Source organism: Anopheles moucheti, chromosome X, assembly GCF_943734755.1.
Source record: "Anopheles moucheti chromosome X, idAnoMoucSN_F20_07, whole genome shotgun sequence".
NCBI lineage: Eukaryota > Metazoa > Arthropoda > Insecta > Diptera > Culicidae > Anopheles > Anopheles moucheti.
The window spans coordinates 8,841,800-8,864,693 of NC_069142.1; the positions used below are offsets into that span (position 1 = coordinate 8,841,800).

General features: G+C 43.9%; 1 protein-coding gene across 1 annotated transcript in view; it reads right to left on the minus strand.

Moving 5' to 3' along the window:
- LOC128306517 (neuronal acetylcholine receptor subunit alpha-7-like) overlaps positions 1-22,894 on the minus strand; it is an 84,548-nt gene that overhangs the window by 5,621 nt on the left and 56,033 nt on the right. The window contains exons 7-8 of the mRNA XM_053044049.1: positions 8,586-8,695; positions 5,220-5,400 (exon numbers count right to left, since the gene is read on the minus strand). Coding sequence (XP_052900009.1) covers positions 5,220-5,400; positions 8,586-8,695 — 291 coding nt within the window. The remainder of the gene's footprint in view (positions 1-5,219; positions 5,401-8,585; positions 8,696-22,894) is intronic.

Below are 22,894 nucleotides of genomic sequence, written 5' to 3' on the forward strand. Positions count from 1 at the left end.
GGTAAGACAGGTGTACCATAAATGCACAATATGAGGGGTTTAAAGTTCAATTCTCATAGCCAACCAGAATCTTTTATTTGCTTGAAAAGATAAAATAGAGGAGGGAGAAAGAGCGAGAGAAAAGAGAGAGAGAGGACAAAGAGAAATAGAGATAGTGAGCGTAAGCGAGAGAGAGTGAGAGAGAGAGGGAGAAGGTAAGATTCGTTGTTATTGCTCTGCTAATCAGCGCTTAAGAAGCGCTCATTAAAGTGAGAAACAGCACCCACGAATCATCGCTGAATAAAAGGTTCAGTATTATCAGTAAGCAGTGTGATGCTTTTTAACACAAAATTATACTGCTAGAGCATTGGTCAATTTCAGTGCTGCTTTGAGGGCAACATGGTTCAATATGTTCTTTACCGGGGGAAAGTACGCTTATTAAAAGCGTCTCACTCGATTGTTTACCAATACGAGCTTTTGTAACACGACCCGAACCCCGTGCGCAGTGGTGTTGTGTAAAAGGTAAAATAACTATAAACAGAAAAAGAAACGAACAACAACGAACTCACCGGCTCACAATAAAAGCGCCAACGTTGAGTGAAGGTGGGTTTGATTGCGGTTCATTTGATTGTGCGGAACCCCCTCACGGTAATGTTCGCAGTGAAAACAGTACAGATGCTTTTTTTTTCGGTGCTATTGGTTGGAAAATTTAATTAGTGCCGTTCAAGTGAGACTATCCCTACGTGGAATTTGAAGCGTACGCAAAAATAGAATCTGCTGTCAGTTGCTGTTTTGGGTGGCCGGCGCGCTCACTAAGCACACCGCAACCGCAATCTCACAACTCGTGCCCTCCACACACAATGACACACGAACGCCTTAACCCGCACTGGTTTTGTATGTTGTCGTTTCTTCCTCACTACCCCCTTCTCCCTCTGTCTCTCTCTCTTTCTCGTCCCTTTATTCTCCATCCTCGCCGCCACTCCTTTTTGGGCATCTTTTGCGTTACCTACGTGTGCGTGTGCGAGAGAAGGCTGTGAATCAATTTCATGCTTGATGGATTGAAATTGAATTTAAATTACCGGCGTTTCTATGATCGATAGCCGTTGGTAATTGTCTACGCTAGCTGTCTGTCTAGCTGTAACGTGACAGACGACTACACGTTTGCACGCCGCATCAAAAAATTCCACACGCCACAACGACAATGTTTGGTTTGGGTGCGTTAATTTCAATTAATTATTAGCTCGGGCTTCCACACAGCTCCAAACCCCGCTGTCGCTCCGAGTGGCACCGGGAAGAACGGTTTTGTGTGCGGAAGTCCACCGGAAATCCGGGCACGGGTAAGGGATCGGGTTTCCCCCGTCACGGGCGAAGATGAATTACAAAACTCTCACCGTCCCAGTAGACAGCGCCCGTAATGGATAGCATGTTACATTGCGCCCTGGGAGTGCCGTCCTAGATAGTAGAGAGACACCCGAGACGAGAAATTTAATTTGCCATGACTTAATTTAATTGATTATTTACACAATCATCGCTTCGCCTGCGGGTAGGTGGTGAGATGCGGTGGAAGGGTGAAACATTCCTTCGAAACAATCAACCAACAATGCTAACCACACCGAGACGGTATCGATGCTAGCGAAGGGCCAAACCCTTGTGGGAGGGATAGGAGGGACTGAAGCTATCCATCAAGGTGACGTTAATATCATCTCACCGCACGAGATTTCACTTTGACGAATGTCACCGATGAGTGGAGCTGATTTTTTGGCATTCTCTATCTGCCTGCTTAGTAGCTTAGTCGCCTTAGGATGGAAGTGCTCGCTATAATTCAAATAACTACCCAAGTATTTAACAAGCGAGTGAGAAATCTTCTCTTCTCCCTTTTTGGTTGAAAAATTTAGATAATCATGTTTCACCACCATTTCCTGCATTTATCAAAGCCCATATAAAGAATCCGATTACCAGCAGATGGAGGCGCCTAGTGTTTGATAAGGCAGAGTATGTTATAAGTAAATAAAAAATTCTTTATATTTTTTATAATTAAATTACGACGGCTTCCGCCGTATTATCAATATATTTTTTTTTGATTTACTTTGATAAATTCGTAAATTCAGATTTAATAAAGAATATTTTATTTACTTATAACCTACTCCACCTTATCAAACACCAGGCGCCTCCATCGGTTGGTTAGTTTTATCTTGGAAATTGTGTTTTATATACTGTACCCAAAAAAAATATTGTCAATACAAAAGTATGCAATCACATTCATCAATGTGGAAGACACACCATGTATTATTGTAACAGTCGCATGAAATACTTGCTGCTTACCCTTTTTTACCAGCTGCTAGGCGTCTCCATGAGTACTAATTAATTAATAATTTTAATTTACCTAACTCAAATTCATAATGATGTACGATATTCATAACTTGATTTTGTAAAATGGTGCGTTATTATCACAATAATTTGTTCGCATTGCTTTTCTGGAACATGAGCATTTTCATTTGGTTTACATCGTTTGTACAACGAAATAATTTTTACGTAAACATATATAATTAAATTAGGAAAGAATAAGTTAATTCATGTTGAAACAATTAATGCTGTTTTGGGTTTTTACTGTGAAAGTTATCTACAGTTATACACCAAATTAAAATATTTTTTTTATTTACACTCAAGATAAGTTTGTAGATTTTAGTAATTGGAAAAATCTCCAATACGTTTAAGAAGATGCTTCAGGTTATGCATGCGTGACTAGCTGATACCAATATACTAATCTTAATTTGTACATTTTTCAACGACTATTGTGTTCGAAGTTTAGGTCAGAGCATTTTCCATGCCTACCGAGATAGATGCTGTAATTTTCTGCGCCTACAGTACCTAAACTTTTTTCAATGTCTGCCGAAATTGTTTTATTCTTCAGCTCCTGCTGTGTCTACTGAGATGTTATGTGCTACAGTTTCTTACAGTAATTTGGGAAAACAAACTATCTTGCGTTTTGAGGAATTGAAAGCGTGATTGCAATGAGTAATTTTATGAAATTCTGATCTTGTTTACTAATTTAATTTGATGAACATCTAATCTCTGATCAGTTGTCGATTGAGGCCCCCTTTATTAATTACCAAATCACTTCACGAGGACTGAGCGTATGTTAGCGTATGTTTTTTGTTTAAATTGTCATCTATTTATAAAGAAGTATAATTTTTGTTCATTATAAAACAAAATCGCTCAAAATTTGCTCAAATATCGTCAATAACCAGGCGCCTCCATTACGGTTTACTACAGTACAGCTAAATAGTGTTGATTTTTCACCTGTTAATCATAGCATAAAGCTATCGGTTTCAAATCCAACTGCTGTATTTTAAAGTAATGGTGTAGTGTTGCCATGCATTTGTTATCCTTCATAACATAGTATTATTTTATTCTTGCCTCATTTTCATCAACAACCAGGCGTCTCCATCGAGTACTACACCAGCAATAAATGAAGACTATGTCAAAACGCAGAGAAATTGCGAAGCATTTCCACATTCCGCTGGTGCCCGCTCAATCGATCATGCTTGCGGTCAATCAAAACACACAAATACGCAACAAAATACCTCTATTACGGCATCGGTCTCTGTTTCGCCCAGTGGTGGTGAATTTAATTTTGTAAAATCATACACACAGACACGTACACGCAGCCGCGCTTTAAAGCGTGTGTGTGTGTGTGTTTATGTTTGCGGTTTTTCTCCTTTGAGTTTGACCCCCCCGGGTCAACGGTGCCGCGCGCTGGAAAGCTTAACAAATTGACATTTTGCCCGTGCTTCCCCCCGGGTGGCCGTCCGTGAGTGGCCGCAGCGGGTCATCATGATCATCATCATCATCAGCCCCGGTATTGAATTTTCCCCGATACCCATTAGCAACAGCAACGACAAAAAACCCTCCCTCCCCATCAACCTTGCCGTGTTCGCGGCAACACATTGCCCATTCCATCGGGAATGGTATTGTGCAATCTGCTCGTACCGCCACGGCGAACCGTTTTGGGCATAAATCTCCATTATGGTTCCGCTTTTCCACTGCAATTATTGTAATATCATTTCCTGCATTCGAAGCGGACCGCACGTACGTGCGCTGCTGTCATCCTTCGCCCTTACCTTTACTGTCCGTTTGCCTTCCTTTTCCCGTTTTGGTCCAATATGTCCACCGTGGTGCAAAATGGCGAACGGGTGTGGTGGGGATGGAGGGAAGGACTACATGATGGTGAAAATATGCATACTATCCGGTGCGTTCTGCCTATTTCCCATGGGAGGTGAAAACGTTGCAACGCCTGAGGGGAGATCAGCGCACGGTGGGCTGAGTTCGAATCGGTACCATTTGCATTTGCACACTGCTGTACAAACACAGCACACAGCATTCAGTGTGAGTCCTAAGCGTGCGCTTGCTGGAACCCACTTCCAGCTGTATCTGTATCTGTCGCTGTGTGGCTGTGGACAGATTAAACACGCCAAAATCAACGCCCAGGAAATGCGCATCAGCCATACCCGGCAAAGGGCCCAAAAACCTCTCGGTCGGCTCTGTCTGCATCCGTCCGGCTGCCGTGGAGCGAAAATGGGATGTGACAGAGCAGCGACAGGAGTCGACACTACCACGGGCCAGATTTGCCAGCCCGTCGTGGCGGTGGCGGCTTTTGTGGAAAAATAATCAATTAGAACTTTAAATTGAATAACAACATTATAATCTTGCCCTGGTATGACACACCCGCTCATCCGGGTGGTCTACGGGAGGCAGTATCGGGTGTGTACAGGCATTCCTAAGGGCATGTCCTCAACGCTAGTCGGGTTGGATTCTGCCTCCGTACGGCAGTGTTTTTCGAAATTGGATATCCCGTGTGGACTTCCCATCTGGTCCGCTTGTAGTAAGTCGTTGCTGGTACACTTCAAACCAATCCGTGGAACTTCGAGACCCCACCCCCTTCTCCCTGGCAGGCGTATACCACACGGGACGCCAACCGAAATGAGCTAGAGTCGCAGTCGAGTGCCGTAACCGCAATGCATTATTTCTAACCCTCCGTACAACCAGGCAAAACCCGTAAGCCTTGCCATAGCGCGATAATTGCAGATAGTATCAACCGAATTCTCCGAACTCGTTGTGTGTGTGTGGGTGTATGACAGACAGTGCTGCGTTGTACACTGACAGCGTGCAAAGCGGCGGGAAAATGACTCTACCGATCTGTTTCGGACTTTGACAGGTTACGGCCGTTCCACCCTACCTACCTGAAACCCGTCGTACGTCCACGAGCCGAACTTCATTTCGCACCGCTGATCGTCGAACGGGAACCAGGTGATGTCGATTTTGCAGGTAGATTTGAAAATTCCCGGCGGTACGTACAGGCAGGAACCGTTGTTGCGCACGACCACGTTCGTTGGATACGTCCCGTCGAAGCCTTCGTCCGCACTGTACGGAAGAGAGAAAAGAGAAGAGATAAGAAGTGCAGAGGTATGATTTAATGATGGACACTTGGTTCGCTGGCACTATGCGGCAAAGGTGGACATTGAACTGAATCTTCAGTATTTATAAGTTTGAAAACTTAATATATCTACAGAGAAGAAGAATCATTAAACATCGAAACTTCAAATTTTAAGTCCCTTTCATCCATTAATCTGGAAGATTACACCATCTCTGAATTGAGAGTTTCATGAAACTTCAGAGTTTTAAGAATCCTCAAGGATTCGTACATCTCTAAGAAACCCTGTTGTTCTCTTTTTTTATATTTTCACCTACTGAGCATAAGAATTTCTGTTATGTAGACAATACTCAAGTACTTCACGTTAACCAATGAAGCAGTTTTTGTTTAACTAGCAACTATTCTAGGTTAGGTAACTTGTCTAGAATATAAGGGTCTAACATTTCTGGGCATTTCTTAGAAATTGAAGAATATTTGAACGATTTATTAATTTTTGACGGTTCACGAGGCGTTTTCGAGTGTTTATGAGTCTTGGAGGATTGATTAATATTTGGTGATTCATTAATCTTGAAGGATTTATGAATCCTCGTCGAAATCATCAAACTCTGAGGATATATAAATCGTTGGCGATTCATGAAACTTGGAGATGTCATCAAGTTGGAAGAAATCTTTGAGGAGTCATGAATCTTTTGAGCAGAGTTTCCAAGATCTTAACCCAGTTTAGAGATTCGTTTAGATCTCTGAGCTAGAAATCAGATTTGTCCTCAACTAAACGTTAGGATACATCGGATATTCAACTCTGGATATCTCTGGATGTAGTGACGTAGGAGTGTGTTAATTTGAAACTTGATCCACTAAGCATGACTAAAATCCATAGTTATCCAAATGAAATTTTGAGGTTTGCATACGAAATTCTTTAGATTGTGCTGTGTGTATATGTGCTTTCATCAACAGTGTGCTATTCTGCAACGTCTGCAGCACACAACTCGCATATTCGGCCAGACGGACGGCACACTTTGCCAGCATTGTCTTCAACCAAACAAAAAAAAAGGGAACAAGAGCGTGGAAGGTCCGATAGAAAAAAAAAACAAAACAAAACAAATGGCAAATTTGCCCACAAAACCACTACACAAGCGCGCAACTACAAAACGACTGGTGGCAATCATACGCTTCACAAATCTTTACGCCAGTCACATCCAGTGGGTCGAATTACGAGCAATTTCATGCTGCTGGCTAAGATGTTCGGTGGTTTTTTCGGTCCATTCCATTTGCTCACTACACGCCGGTGCCATAAAAATGTGTTCGCGTGTGCGTGTGTGTGCGTGTGGTTTCTTTACGCCATTTTGTCGAAATGTAAATGAAACTCACTTACGCTTCACTTAAGACGTAATTACCATTACCAGCCGAGTGCCGCGCTGGTAACAGTTCACGCCAAGAGACTTCCGGTGCGGGGGGGGGGGGGAGGGTGGGTAGTCCAATGGTGGCAGGGACAGACGGTTTGGTTTTCCTTCTCTCTCCTTCCCTTTCCTCACCACCTTCTTCTCCCCTCACCTGTCATGGTTCCATTGCTTCTGGCGCTGGCATCCCACTCAATGGAATTTTATTGCTACCGGGCCGATATTTTGTTGTCGATATGGCTGTTTGCCCTTACCTCGGCCAACTGGTGCGCTTTGCTCGTATTTGCAGACGCGAACCGGTAATGGAATTCTTCACGAAACGAAACACAACAAAAAAAAAGCCTGTGACCAGTTGTAATGTTGTACCGGGGCCGGGGGAGCTCGCACCAGAAACATTGACCCGGTCGGATGGTGAGCGTTTGCCCATACGGAGTGAGTTAGCTGCACTGCACTTAGAATACGGCACCAAGTGAAGCTTGGCGGGGTTGGAAGGAAGAGGTAAATGGTGGGTTAGTGGCAAGCGAGGTGGTAGCTTGAGTGAAAGATTAGTGTAGTGCGGAAAAAGCAATATATACCTTTACCGGGGCCGGAGACACACTCGAGGGACAATTTACTCGAGAGCGATCTCGTCCCGCCATTGCGGTCCTGAAGGAGATTATGGAAATGAGCTTGAATTTCGGAATTAAATTCTACGGCGAAGCCGAGCACGGTACGGTCGTCTCACATCCTCCCGGGCCAACCAGAATTCCCTCCCCAAAACGAGTGTGTACAGAAAGTGCTCACCGAACTCCGAGTCCGGGTGGATATCTTCGGTTGGGGCAATTGTTTCAGCGCTTCGCCATTCGGTTCGCATATTATTAAATGTTAGTTTTGTAAGTTTATTGCAATCCCACCGCTGGTCGCGTATGGCAAATATGGGAAGCAATGAAAGAAAAAATGGTGAAACAAAACAATAAAAAACCACCCATAGCATAGCCCTCAAGCGAAAGATATCCAATAGGACATTGGATAGTTGACTCGGAAATCGGCAATTTCCTGGTTTTGATGGTGCGCTCCCCATCGTACCACGCTTACCAGGTGTACGTCGAATGTCGGGAACGTGCCAGAACAACAAGATACCGCGCGTGCAAGGACAGGAAATTTAATTACAAAACACAAGATGAACTGTACCTTCTATCGCTGACGGTGTTTTTTTTTCTCTTTTTTCCTCCCCTCGCTCATTTCTATCGCTGTTTTTTTTTCCTTACTTTTGCTTCTTGTTTCTTCTTGCGTATCATTTCCTTGCTGCAGACTCAAACCGTCCCCCCTCCCCCCAGAGGTGGAGATAGCGAAAGGGGATGGAAGGAGAATGAGTCGTCACGAGGTGATGACTCCTGCAAACCCGCTCACACCATTTCCCAACGTATTTTGTTTACCTTCGCCCACGGAGTGTGTTTAATGATGGTGAAAGGAAATGGCGCACAAGGTGCTATAATCAGCAAATCCAATCAGAACTCCTCAGCCAACCCCAAGACCCCAAAAGCCACGGCAGGAAATGGTCGGCTCCCGTCAACAGTTTGAGCAAGCAGAAATTAAACATCGGAAGCGACCCACTCATCCGGCGGGTGGCCCTACTTGTGCGGCGCGTGGCCGTTGTGTCGCCTTTTCTTCGCGGCTGTAATTCTTACATTCCTTAGGATGGAGGTTGTTTTAATCGGTTTTTGCTTTTGCCCACGAGATCCCTCCCGGTTCGGATGGGTGATTAGCTAGATTGAAACGGGTGGTATCGGTTCGCCTACCTGTTGTACATCAGGACGTCCGGCTTCCAGAGGCGATGTGGTGGTATCCGTAAATCGCGCACCCCACCATACTCGGACGAGTTCCATCTGACGTTCATATCGTTCCACTCCTGCGCGAAATGCAATTAAAAAGCGAGAAAAACCGTGTGTTAGCAGGATGGGCTTTTGACTTGATGGCTTTTCGGGTGAATCAACACCACGCCTTGGGTGGATATTGATGTTGAAATGAAGAAATCATAGTTAAATTTTAATTACACACTTTAAAGCAAATTTATCACAGTGATTGTAATGCATATACCATTTTTAAAAACAAGTAAATAAATAAAAGTAAATAAAAAAAGTAATATAGCTGTATTAAAGTTTACGAAAAATAAAAAAAAACAAATCATGTATTTTACAGCTAAGTAAAATTAAGCAGTCATTATAAGTAGTCAATTAAGCAGATATTAAAAATTTGCACAGCGTTTTGCATACATTTCGGCGCGTTCCGTTGTCGTTAGGTAAAAAAAAACATGATTCATACGTGAATAAGGTTGCATAAATTTAGGCGTATAAATTCTTTTATATTCTGAAAATGAAATATCTGAAGCAATCGTTCCTTTTGTTGCAGTAATAAAACTATTAATACATGACATTTAATTTAAAAACAATCCACTTCGACATCCGCAACAGTTTTACCGTAGTTGAATTGTTACGCCTGAATGTATGCAATCACTTTGTCGAAAGATGGTTTTTTACGTCGTAGCAAATATTGTAACAAACGAAATGCTGCCTGTGGGAATAATATTAGCAAAGCCCTCAAAATAGAAGGAGTTTTGTTTATTGATAATAAGTTTTTTGCTTTGAAAACAGAATTGTTTTATTTTCTGCATACTTTAAGGCGTAACCTTTTACAGCGAAAAAGATTACTTTACGTAAATGTCTGCATCCACTTGAAAAAGGATACAAACACAACAAAAAACATTTAAAAAAAGCTGCCAGCAACCTGGTACAAACGGTCCAAAATTCATTCCACCCACGAAAACGTCATGTAAGGTTAATTAAACATTTTAAAAACCATTCTCCCGTGCCCTGTTTTATTGTGGTAACGGAAAAACCAAAAAATACACACTCAATTAAAAGAAAATTCCACTTCACTTTTGCTTGAAATGTGCTTTAAGCGGATCATTTCCTTTTTTGTCTCGTTTTGTTTTGTTTGGTTTTACAACATTAGGCGTCTGTTTGTTTTAATTTTTTTTACTATTGAACGAAGCAAGAGTAGCAAAAAAAAGAGACGAGTGAACCCCCGAAAAGTCCACACCCTACGGTACCATGCGGTTGAAATGGCGGTTTTGGTTTTCTTTTTACTGTCATACCATTCACAATAAAATTTGATACCCGAATCAGAAGCCAGCGAACAAGACGCTGCGCCCCGTCCGGTGTCTTATATCGGATTTTTTTCGCTACCACCCCAACGGGGTGAGTTGTGCATGAATCTTTTTTTTTTCTTGTTCTCCCATTGCTTCACCCGTCTTCGGGCGGCTGTCTCGAGCCCACTCGAGCCGCAACAATAAACATGAATTAGATAGTGAGCGATAGGAAGACAAGGAAGGAAAAACAAAGCAAAAGAAACCTTTTTCGGGCTGGTGGAACAATTGAACAAGTTCGTACCGTGGCGTCCACCACCCCGGCCCGGGCATCCCGAAAGACGCGCAAACGATTGAAAGTGGTCCCGCAAACGTTACATATGAAGTTTACTAGGGTTTCTGTTTCTGCAGGGGGAGTGTATATTGGAGCTGATTTTTTTTTTCGTTGTTGCGCCAGCTTCTCCCAACACGCCTACCAATTTGTCAGCTCGGCTGGCAAGCCCAAAGCGCTCCATTTTGCGCTCCGAAGTGCGCCGCACGGGAATGGGATTTGGGTGTTATTTTTCACTTTCACTACCGATATCCCTTCACTCGCTATTTTCTCGCTTAAAAGCGAGAAATGAATGGAGAAAATTGTATTCACTTGTAACCCTTTTCCGCGGCCCCATCTCCCACCCCGTCGCTCGGATGTCCACCCGGCACACGGGACGCGCGCTGGTTGACGTATTTTTTTCGGAGAGCTTTTATATTTGGGATTTTCATTTGCACCGTGTGGTGCCCCCGAAAAACCGACCGGGGTAGCCATTTTTTTTTTGTTTTTCGACCCATAAATGACCGTTCCCATAGCTTTCGATTATCGAAAAGGGATTGGAAATGAAATGTATTCTTATTACAGCTAGAACAAAAGGGATAAAATTAGCTCCCTGTACCCGGGATTTCGTACGACAGTTGCGGGCTCTGGGTGTTTTGGGACCAGTGACAGTGTCTACCAGACCGCGCTTTTGGATGGGGGTGTGTAACGAGATGGCATTAACCAGTGGGTCGGGTTCACCAAAATCCTCTACAATAAAATTGACCGGGTCAATGGTTTCGTGGCTAGCCCGAGAATGAAGATTACCGAGGTTTTTTGGGGTTTTTTTTGTTTGGTTGTCCAGGTACCCTTGTGTCTTTGGAAGCTGTTGCGGTTAAAGATGACACCAGAAATGATACCAAACTTGGATCGCAAATGGAAAAGGAATTTGTTGGTTGTGCTGTAAATAAAGCAACAACAAAAACCGACACCCCAATAATGATTGCTATTTCCAATGTCTGCAGTGCCCTCGCACTGCTCAAGGGTTGCGCGGAAGAGGCGCCATCTTTTATTTTTCTTTCCTCTCGGTTCCTATAGATTAAAGGGAGTCGTTGAGAGGGAGGAAATAAACATGATCTAATAAAACTCTGTTATAAACGTATTAAACAACCAAACAGCCGAACAGCCTCACTGCACATTGGACATTTGTTGGAATAAAGTTTGAAGAACCAACCTTCTATGAGCAACAAACCAAGGATTTTTTAATCTACAGGATTAAACATGGTAAACTCTAAAACACCAAGGTTTTAACTTATCTGGCTTTTGAGAACGAGGTGGTCCAAATACATTAGGCAAAAGAAACTCTTTAGGTTTAAGTTTGTTCTAAATCCATATAACGTTTAAATTTTGTAACAACTTCTTCTAATATTGGAGTGTAACTACTAATTGTTAAACTAATAGTGGCTCTTAACACTATTGTTAGATGAAAACATTGCAAAGATACATGGCAAGCTCTAATTTATACACGCAAGTGCTATCGATTGATAGGATAGTGGAGATCTTGAAGAAGTTATAGCTGTATTAAATATACTAAAAACGCCCTGTTATTGAGCGCCATCTGGCGGATTAGGTGTAAACTGTAAAAAATATATTTTTATATAAAAATTTCTCTAGACAATATTTTTTCCCAAAATTTGATCGAAACCCCTCCTACTGTGAACTGTGGGGAGTGTTTCACTTTTGTTTTGCTCACCCAGGCGCGAGTGAACATCGTCCGCTTTGATTTTCCCCGGTTAAAACCATCAGCATGTTTGGTGTGCTATAATTGAAACGATTTGATTAACTTCAAACCGTGCGCCAGTTTGGTCGGAAAAGGCGAAAAAAAAACTGTTGCAACTCATCCAAAAGGAAAAGAATGGAATCATCAAAAATAAATAACGTGTAGTACGTTTTTTGTGCGCCAGTTTGGTTGTTGTTTGTTTCTTGTGTACAATGTATCTATTCAACCAACACGGTTACGCAATTGAAGTAACCGAAGCTGGTTGCAGTGTATCAAATCGGAGCTTGATTTGACATGTAACTGACAGCTGGGAGTTGTCAAAATCCGTGAATGACGTTTCGGTAGCGGTTGAAAGAACAAAGAACTTACTAAAAAAGAGTAGGGGATGAAGTTGAAAAATAAAAACACCCCCACCTCGCTGTCACTCATCCGTGGTGTATTGATGTGGTAAGCGAAGCGAATGTCCATTTATTGGGCTAATTTGTCTAATTTATGGAATGGGATAAATTCCCGTGCCGAGATACACAACCCCAACCGGTAACCGGATTGAAAGTCAAACCTTTTTTTGTGTGTTGCTGAGTGTTAGTGTTAGTATTTGTGGTGAGAGGTGTTCGGTTCGGTGGCCAGTGGTACGTCCCACTGTGCGTGTAAATATTGAAGATTGAATCTGCTAGGGCATTGGTGAGTGGTCGGGGGCAAGCATAATATGTAAACCGGATTGTGTAAAGAGACGACACTGGGATGCTGATAGTCGTCCGATAGCGTACCGTATAAAGTGTCATGCTAAATCCAAGCAAGTCCGCCCCGTTCTCGGTTCCCCTATTCTCATCGCTCGACCCATGGATAAGCGCGAGAAGCTCAGCATGGTACAACAACAAAACCGGGCTGTATGGGTGGGCGGGTGGTATGGGGAGAAGATATGACGGTATGATTTATGCATATTTTGGCATAAAATTTTCCCCCTACTTTCCACGCAGCAGCACTGTTTTGTTGGCTGCTTGCGTTGTCACCCCACTCGTTCACTTGCTTTGCGGGATTTTTCGCAGGCCACCGCTGGAGTGTGGCCATTGCGCCAACACCGGGCCCATTGCAGGAGAGAGCACCATTGCGCTCGATTTGCTTCCAGAGCCTGCTGCGGTTGAATCTTTTGTTCCGGTACCGAAAAGTCACGTCAGCCTCAACACGGAACGCTCCACGGCACTGTCGTTCGCTTTCCTTCCCGCTCGTTCTAGCTGCTGCTTGTCATCTCTCTCACTCGCTCTCTCTGTGTATGTGTGCTTGGTACCAGAGCAGAGTCATAGGCGTCCGTGTCAGTGGATGCTTGCGGACTTGCGTTGCTTTTCCACCGTACTTGTAACTCAATAAATTAAATGAACAATAAACGACGGTTCTAGACACGAACAGTTCGCACTTTTCCTCCCATTTCACCCGTCCCCATCGGGTGAAGTGAGCCTCGGATGATGCCGGGGTAGAAAATGGTGGAAAGGGGGAGGTATAATTTTCGGTTTTCCCACAAACGAGAACCACTGTGCGAAAAAGCCACGTTCCGGTGTACAAGTTTTTTGGGAAGCCGCATATAACCTACAACCTTCTCCACCATGCAACACTCTCATCAGCTCCACCGGCCTAGTTGTAGCAGTAATAGTTAAGGTAAGGATACCGTGGGAAATAACGGTACACCCTTTCGGGACATTCAAAAAGGGAGGATGGGCGGTGTTTTTTCGGGTGTTCATCGTTCCGGGTCCCTGGTTCGGGGTGCAAAAACAGGTCAAAACCTTTTCTGCCCTCCTGTGCTGCGGGAGGTCACCGAAACAAGGTACTGCGGCACCGACGCACATTTGCCAGATATACTGATGCACCTCAGCGTAGGGCCACTTTAAAGATTGAAGTACTTTATATAGTTTCTTCTCCCCTCATCTTGGCTTTTAACCTTTTTTTTGTGGACTTTTCCGGATAATCAGTTGTGTCCAAGAGGGGTGACTTTTTAGATATTTTGGCCAATGTCCGGACATTGGTTGAAAGGAGCAGTCGCTAAGAATTTCTGTAATTCCTTGCATCATGTTACCGTAGCATAAGAGTTCAATAAGACTTGAGAGAGACTTTTAAACGTTTTAGACAATGTCCGAATATTAGTCATCAGTTCATCAGTGAGTCAGAATTTTTACTCAGACTTGGAACATAACACAGCGTGGCACAAAAATTCAATGAACGAAGTACAATAGGGATGTTACGAGTTCATTGAGCTTAACTAACTCCTGGGAACTCCGTGAGGAGGTGTTTTAAAGGTTTTTAGCCAATGTCCGGACATCGGTTGACAGTTGCTCAGAGAGTCAGAATTTCTATAGAAACCTGGAATATGGGACACTGTGGGACAAGAGTCCAATAACAGAACTTCAATAGGAATTGGAACGAGTTCTAAGAGCTTAACTACTTCGTGGTAACTGGGAAGTCTTTTAAAGATTTTTAGTCAATGTCCGGACATTAACCGTCAGCTGCTCAGTGAGTCAGAATTTCCATAGAGACCTGGAAATACACCGTGGTACAAGAGTACCAATTGGCATTTGTTGTGAGTTCTTAAAGCTTAACTACCTCATGGCAACTCCGGTTGCACGTAAGACGCTTACCGAGAGAGGCTTAACAGTTGTTTTAGTTGCAAGAGTTTGAATGTTTCCGTGCTAGATCTCACTTGCGAGCTCGTTAACGTTATCGGTCGTTTGGAGGAATGGGAGGGTAGCCGAGAAATATCCGTAGCAACCGGCGTCTACTTTGATGGTTTCCTGTGCCGATATTAATGTCACCCGAAGGTCAACTAGCTGCTATGGTAGACATTGCTTTCCTCACAAAGCCCCTTCTCGAAACGACACAAACATTAGTGCATCTTGGTGACTTAATAAATCTACACACGAGAAGAAAAAAGCACCGGGGCGAACACAGAAAACTTCTGCCTCGCTTGACAGCTTTCGTCAGCGGCGGACCAAACGGTAGGCGGAGTAGGCGGTCGCCTAGGGCCTCGCCGTGTTGGGAGCCCCAAACAACTTGTGCCGATTGTGCGATTTTTGGAAATTTAGCAGCAGAGTTAATGTATAGCACAAAATCTAATTAAAAAGGTAGATAATTGATCGAAAATATCCTTAGATTTTATATATCCTTGGTTAGATAATTTTTTTTTATTTCATTAGCTATATCGGCCCGGTTACACGGCTACGCAAGAGAAGTATGCAGTGTACTCAAACTCCTTCTTCTTTATCGGCACGACATCTTCAGGATGTTTAAGCCTACCATTTCTATTTTGTTTAACTTTATTTACCCGTAGGATAGTCAGTGCTGCGTACGGAGGTTTGATGGTCCAAATGAAATTGTCCCGTGGTCCTGTCTTGTACAGACCGACTGCGCTACGAATACACCATCTGGCCGCCCCGTGAACCCTTATATGCCCTTTTACTTTAACCTATTCATGTATTCCATTTCATGAACGGGATTTTTTCATCTGTTCGTAAATGATCCTACCGTTAGATGCTAGAATAGAAACAATGCTTATTTTTACTTCCGCAATATTCGCCAGCTATTGCCATTGCGATTCTCGTGATGTGGTATTGTTTTCTCTCCTCGATTGAACCGTGAAAATGTCCAGCCTACGTGCAGTGGAGGATCAATCCCCTTGGAGGCCCAGGGCGGAATTTTTCAAGGGGGGCCCATAATTTTGCTACGGCATTATCGGTGTTAGGGAGATGTACTTCAAGCATGATGTAACAACACCAGCAAAGTCTCGGAAAGAAAGCTCCCTTGCGTACATCTCAGAGTTCTGTTGCGTAGCCCTGTAAACGGGCCTAGTAAGCTAGTCTCTATATATAAACGTTTGTATGCGCTAAGGAGAACGATAACGCCACTACTTGGATCGCCATTAGCTGGTACGAAACTCCATACAAAACCAGCTGTTTTCAAATTTCCGATACCAGGAGAGCATGTTGTTCAAGAGGTAACATCTTCCATCCCCCTCCCCCCAGATGCATCAGAGAATAAGCGATCTTCCGCCAAGATATGCAATATATACGCGGCATATTTACGTGGAGTAATTTGATTGGATGAATTTTCCTCTGCATTCGGCTCCATCTGGGGATCATTCTCATTGATGACGCACCCAGCGGCGGATCAAACGGTAGGCGGAGTAGGCGGTCGCCTAGGGCCTCGTCATGTTGGGGGGCCCAAACAATTTCTGTCGATTGTGCGATTTTTGGGAATTTAACAGCAGAGTTAATTTATAGCAACAAAATTTAATTGAAAAGGTAAAAAATTGATAAAATATATCTTCCTAGGTTATACATAACATTTGTTTCTATGTAATTAATTAAATGCAAAGAAGAAAATCGACTTTGTGACTTTAAAGTATAAACGAAATTACACCAGGACCGGGGCATTAATTTTCTTGTTGGTGGAGAAAAATTTCTTCGAAAACTACCAATTTCCGAATGTATAGTACCAGGAGAGCATCCACGGAAGAGGTAGCACCTAATATAGCAATTTTGGTCGAAAACCGCCGAAAGGTATGCAATATTTAAACACTAACATTCCCGTTGGTCGTGAAAAATTTCTTCGAAAACTACCAGTTTCCGAATGTATAGTACCAGGAGAGCATCCACTGAAGAGGTAGCTCCTGGTATTTTTGCCCGCCTAAAGGTATGCAATGTTTAAACACTAACTTTGCAACCAACTTGCAATGCAATGCGCCGTAAGGTATGCAATGTTTATACACTAACTTTGCAACCAACTTGCAATGCAAGTTTGGTGCATGCAAGAAACTTGCAAGATGGCGCCCAACTTCGTACTTGCATGCAACAAACTTGCATGCAAACTTGCATGCAATCTTGCATGCAAGTTTTCGCATGCAATTTCTTGCATGCAAACTTGCATGCAAGTTTGTATGCAAGAACTTGCATACAAACTTGCATGCAAGTTCTTGCATACAAACTTGCATGCAAACTTGCATGCAAGTTTGCATGCAAGAAATTGCATGCGAAAACTTGCATGCAAGATTGCATGCAAGTTTGCATGCAAGTTTGTTGCATGCAAGTACGAAGTTGGGCGCCATCTTGCAAGTTTCTTGCATGCACCAAACTTGCATTGCAAGTTGGTTGCAAAGTTAGTGTATAAACATTGCATACCTTACGGCGCATTGCATTGCAAGTTGGTTGCAAAGTTAGTGTTTAAACATTGCATACCTTTAGGCGGGCAAAAATACCAGGAGCTACCTCTTCCGTGGATGCTCTCCTGGTACTATACATTTGGAAACTGGTAGTTTTCGAAGAAATTTTTCTTCACCAACGGGAATGTTAGTGTTTTAACATTGCATACCTTTCGGCGGTTTTCGAGCAAAATTGCTGTACAAGGTGCTACCTCTTCCGTGGATGCTTTTCTGGTATCGGCAATCTGCAAATAGCTGGTTTTGTATGAAATTTCGTACCAGTCGATGGGAAGTTTGAGCGAGATGAAGGATGCTTTCCGTTTCATCCATCTTCCTTAGGCCGTCTCCACATGGGCCGCGTTTTCCGCGGTACCGCGGAGACTAGTTTACTAGGCCCGTTTACAGGGCTATGCAACAGAACTCTGAGGTGTACGCAAGAGAGCTTTCTTTCAGAGACTTTGCTGGTGTTGTTAAATCATGTTTGAAGTACACCTCCCTTACACCGATAATGCTGTAGCAAAATTATAGGCCCCTCTTTAAAAATTCCGCCCTGGGCCTCCAAGGGGATTGATCCGCTACTGGACGCACCACTATCTGTGTTTGTCCCCGTGCTCGATGGTCTCGGCTGTCTTCCTCGGCGACGTATCTTAAACATACCATGAGTCCAACCGGCTTCACCCCGTGGAAACAGGATCGGGTACTGTAGTGGACGCATCATCTGGTTGGTCTCATACACTGACCTTAAGATGATTAGGGGCGGCCCAGCGGCGGATCAAACGGTAGGCGAAGAAGGCCCCTTCTTACTGCGCTTTTCGCCTTGTCTCATTTCAAGTCCCCTCAATGTTCCCCTTCCCTCCTGTATCGTTTTTTAAATTAGAGGCCCCAACTATATTTCCGCCCCGGGCCTCCAAGGAGATTGATCCTCCACTGGCTTTCGTGATGGGAAGAAATAGCTGTCTGTAAGGCATTTTTGTTTCCGTACGCTGGCTGCTAAACTTGGGAGAGTTAATTACATTTTTTTGCTGTTGTTTTGAGTTGAGGAATAAATATTTCACCCAAGTCGGGGATGGAATGTTGCACCATTAGCGAACGAACTGGTCGTATATCTTCATCACCATCATCCAGAACATCAAGCTCCGTGTTCGGTTACACGAAGGAAGCAGGGCGTTCTACCGAGGCGGGCGGAAACGAGTGAGCGGCTAGTGCCGCATCTTCGCGTGGGAAAAGCCTCGAAAATTATGAGACGAGCTGGTGCTGTTGTAAAATTTCTAGCTACAAACCACGCAACTTTGGAGGATGGATTTCTGGGTTTTTAATTCTTAATCCTGGAGCTTAGGCGCGGGCGATCCTCCTAACGCCGGTTAGCCATGCTTGAGCGATTCATTTACGAACGCTAATTACTAGCGATCTGTGAAAATTGGTTTAAGGCAAACGACAAACCGGGGTTTGTGGTAGTGGAAGCCCAGCTTATAGTGTGTGTGTGTGTTTGTAGTAACCCCACAACCGTTGATTGGATTTTGGGCCAGCAAGCACCACGGTGCGTGAACTGTCATCTTTGACAAATTTTCGCTTTGTTTCGACCTTTTTTTTTCTATTCCCCATCCTCCAATACGGGCAAAAGTGTCACCAGGCGCAAGTGTGAAACATGAACCTTTTGTAGTCACGTGAAAACTCCCCCCGTACCCCTAAACCCACGGCAAACGGGGGATGGAAAATAAATCTAAAGTGTTCAAAGTCGGAAAAGACAAAATACAATACGCTTGCACAGCAAACGAAACACAAATAAACGTGCGGCATAATATTAACTTCGCACCGGATAGAAACTGTTTGCCACCGAGCGCTTGACGACTTGCAGCATGGACCAGCAGCACGGTGGGAGGACATAATGTAAAAATTGAATTATGAATCACCCGAGAATACTTTCTGCCTTTTTACCGTAGGTTTTCCTTCACGCCCGTAAGGTAAAGAAAAGGCGTCTTTCGTTTTATTTTACTTTTTTTTTGTTTGGTCTAAGATAACGCGATCCGGAACGTGTCGGTTTGTAGTATTTGTCTTTTGCCGTTTGGCAGGATCTACACCGGTTTGCTAGGTGTAACGGGTAAGGAAAGTGGTCACTTTGCTACTGCTGCACAAACAAGACTTTGTGCTGGAAGAGTAAAACAGCTTCCTGATACAACCATAGTTGGCTAACAGAATGTTAATAACATCTTAATAAGGTAGCTTTGTAATGCAAATTGCATAACCCATTTGATGTGACGGCGTAAACTACTTATCCATGGAGATTAGGTGACTTTTGTACATGATGATGGCGCCCTCTGTTCGTAAAAAAGTGCACTATAAGATAAGTTCGATAAAGTATTACAATTACAGGGTGTTGAATATCGACTGTAAGATATTCTGCCTTATGCTAAAAGATAGTCTTGCCTAATTTGAAAATGAGATAAATGGAAACTATCAGAGGGGATTCCCGACTGATTGATGTCAGACGAAGACACTCGACAATTTAGGCGACTTCTTCAGCGCAGATCAAGCCAGTGATAAGGTTATTTAAAATAAAATCATCCAATTAGTGTTAAATGTTGTTCTAAATCTATTATATTCCTTATGTTTATATTACAATAATATTTTATTATATCTCAAAATAGATAAGGCACAAAAATGAAAAGAGATTGAGTCTCTAGCATAAATAATATCAGAATACGTGTCATTGATTAATTTACTTAACAGAAACGGTCTTGCGGAGTAGTAGTAGTGAAAACTTTAACACAGTATGCAAAATGTCTAGCATAAGAACTTTTCTCAACGCTAACAACAAACGCTTGAATCTCCACAGATCGAATTGTTTCCCAACTGTCCCAACGCTTTGCCACCTCAAACGTCACACCATTAAACAAATAACTTCCAACCAACCCCGACAAGTATGCAACCCGCGTAACATAGCACTCAGCGTCTGGGCAATTTGTACCGTGCGCTGTCACCGATGCGATTGTACGTAAAAAGGTTTTATTAATTCATTCCGGCTAAAATAATAACAAATGAACGCCAGCAGGTAGGACGGGTCACGCGATAGCACCGGGCGTGAATAGCAACGCAACGGAAAGGGGGAGAACCGATCAAAAGTTTATGTTTCCGTTGCCAGAAACACAAGGCAAAAAATAAATTGCAGTGAGGGACGCTCGCGAAAACCCGCCGTCCCTGGAACGAAACTTTAATCATTAATGGTACCTGTAAAGTAGCAACTAGTTGGGTCGATGACTATGATGAAGGCAACGCACAAATGTCCACTGGGTAGCTGATGATGTTGTCTACCTCACTTTAAAACTTGTTTATTAAGTTTAAAAAACTTACACTCCAGCGTCGGTTTCGTTGACAGAACCGAACAACAAGCTTGTAAACCTTAAGAATTCATCTGCGAAGGGGAAAGAAACGCTAGCATGAGCACACACCGAACAAAACAGTGAAGATACAGCTCTTTACGCTTCTTGGGTATCCGCATATACACGCACACAAAAAGAGTACAACAGCAGGCATTTAACATAGCCGACCCAAAAATCCAGCCAACTGTCAGCGGCAGGAGAGAAACGGCGGAAACAAACGAACCCCAGGCTGACCCAGTGGACCGAGCGAGGGGTGAGTATGGGCATGGGGGGGTGGAAGGAGAGGGAGGTGATTTTGCAGCCCTCCGGGGTCTTGTGCAGTACACCGGTTGGTTAATCTAGCGGAACTAATACATACACTTTCCGGGCATCTACCGGGCTTCCGGTAGGCGCTGAACTCGGAGGACATCGCCGTGGCTTACGAAAATCGCCCTCACGTTTGAATGGAAACCAACCACAACCCTCCTCGAGGCAGTTCAGTTGAGAGGAAGAGGAAGAATTGGGGGAGGGAAGGAAGGTGGGATTGGGGGGGGGGGGGGGGTTACAATTTTAATTTTTGAAGTAACGGTTTTGCGCGACATCGGTACCGTGCGGTGCTGCGAGACATGGAATTACTCGGAATTCCCGGGGCAAAGCGTTACGCTTCGTTCCCACGTTTCGAGCACTGCAATTGTTCAAGTTTCGCAGAGGGGTGAAACGAAGGCGACACGGAATGGGAAGGGTAGATAAGAAGAATCTAGCCGCTCGATCAGGATTGGTAAGCTCGCATCTTACAAATCAACATTTACGGCCAAAAACCCGAAAACTCCGCACTCGATATCCCTTTTTGCTTTCGCCCTGAAAGTCGCGGGGTGCGGGGATTTGTTGGGCGCCGAAATGTGGAACAGCGCAAATGGTATTATCGGACAAAAGGTATTCTTTACGGGGAGCGGGTATTTTTTCTCTTCGCCCTTCGCCATACAAATAATTGGTACCGGAGTGGGTTGCAGCCACAGCACAGCTTAAAGGATTACTTGCCCGGTACGGTTCCGGTCAGACGACAGCGGGTTCCGATCGGCTATCGTGTCCAAAACATTCCCAAACGTCGGTACAGCACGGTAATCTTTGTTCACGGGTAATCGAAAACTTGTGTCGTGTGCTCTGGTGCGTTTTTCTTTTACTTTGCTACTGCAGTGTTCCAGAGTTCCAGAGTTTCTTGCTGGACAAGGAAAAAGGAAGAGTATCTCCAGTGCAGTGTTCCAGAGTTTCTTACCGGAGAACACACAAAAAGGAAGAATTCCTATATCCAGTGCAGAGTTTCAGAGTTCTTTGCTAAGGAACACGCGAAAAGGAAGGATATCTCCATTACAGTGTTCCAGAGTTTCAGGGTCTCAGAATTCCTTGCTTGAGAACACATAAAAAGGAAGAATAACTCCATTACAGTGTTCCAGAGTTCCATAGACCCAAAGTTCCTAACTGGAGAACACAGAAAGGAATAATACCTCCAGTGCAGAGTTCCAGAGTTCCAGAGTACTTTGCTGAGGAACACTCAAAAGGGAAGAATACCTCCAATGCAGTGTTCCAGAGTTCCATAGACCCAGAGTTCCCTGCTGAAGAACACATAAAAAGGAAGAATACCTCCAGTGCAGTGTTCCAGAGTTCCAATGGCCCAGAGATCCTTGCTGGAGAACACGCAAAAAGGAAGAATATCTCCATTATAGTGTTCCGGAGTTCCACAGCTCCAGAGTTTCTTGCCGGAGAACACGCAAAAAGGATGGATATCTCCAGTGTTCCAGAACTCCAGAGTTTCTTGCCGGAGAACACGTACAATGGAAGAATATCTCCAGTATCGCGTTTTATCAAATATCTCCTAATTAGATAATGCGTGCGAGTTTTCGTTGGCCGACGAAGTGCTTCATTTAATCATGGAAGTCCACCGCCACATTTTTATTCCTTGAGAAGTTCCCAACATTATGCTAACGCCATCTACGCGCGATGTGGAAATATCGATATCAGGCAGGATTTCAGGATATTTACCACACTTGAACCATTTGGTGAAGGAGGGAGGGGGGAAGCCTTCGCTAGCAATTCTTTGCCCCATAAAGGGCGGTGCGAAAAGCGGTTGATGAATTATTCCACCACTTGAGCAAGTGCTTCAACGCTGGTGAGCAAGCAACTTGGGGCCCGGAGCTCCGGCTGCTGGTGGTACTTCTAACCCATCTACCCACTGCTCAGTAGCTAAACACTTCCTTTGATGTGATACAGCCGGAAGGTAGTGGCATCCTTCAAACCACCTCCACCACCCCCTTCTCCCCTTCACACACACACACCCTAAAACAGCAGCTTTTCTTTTCTGGCG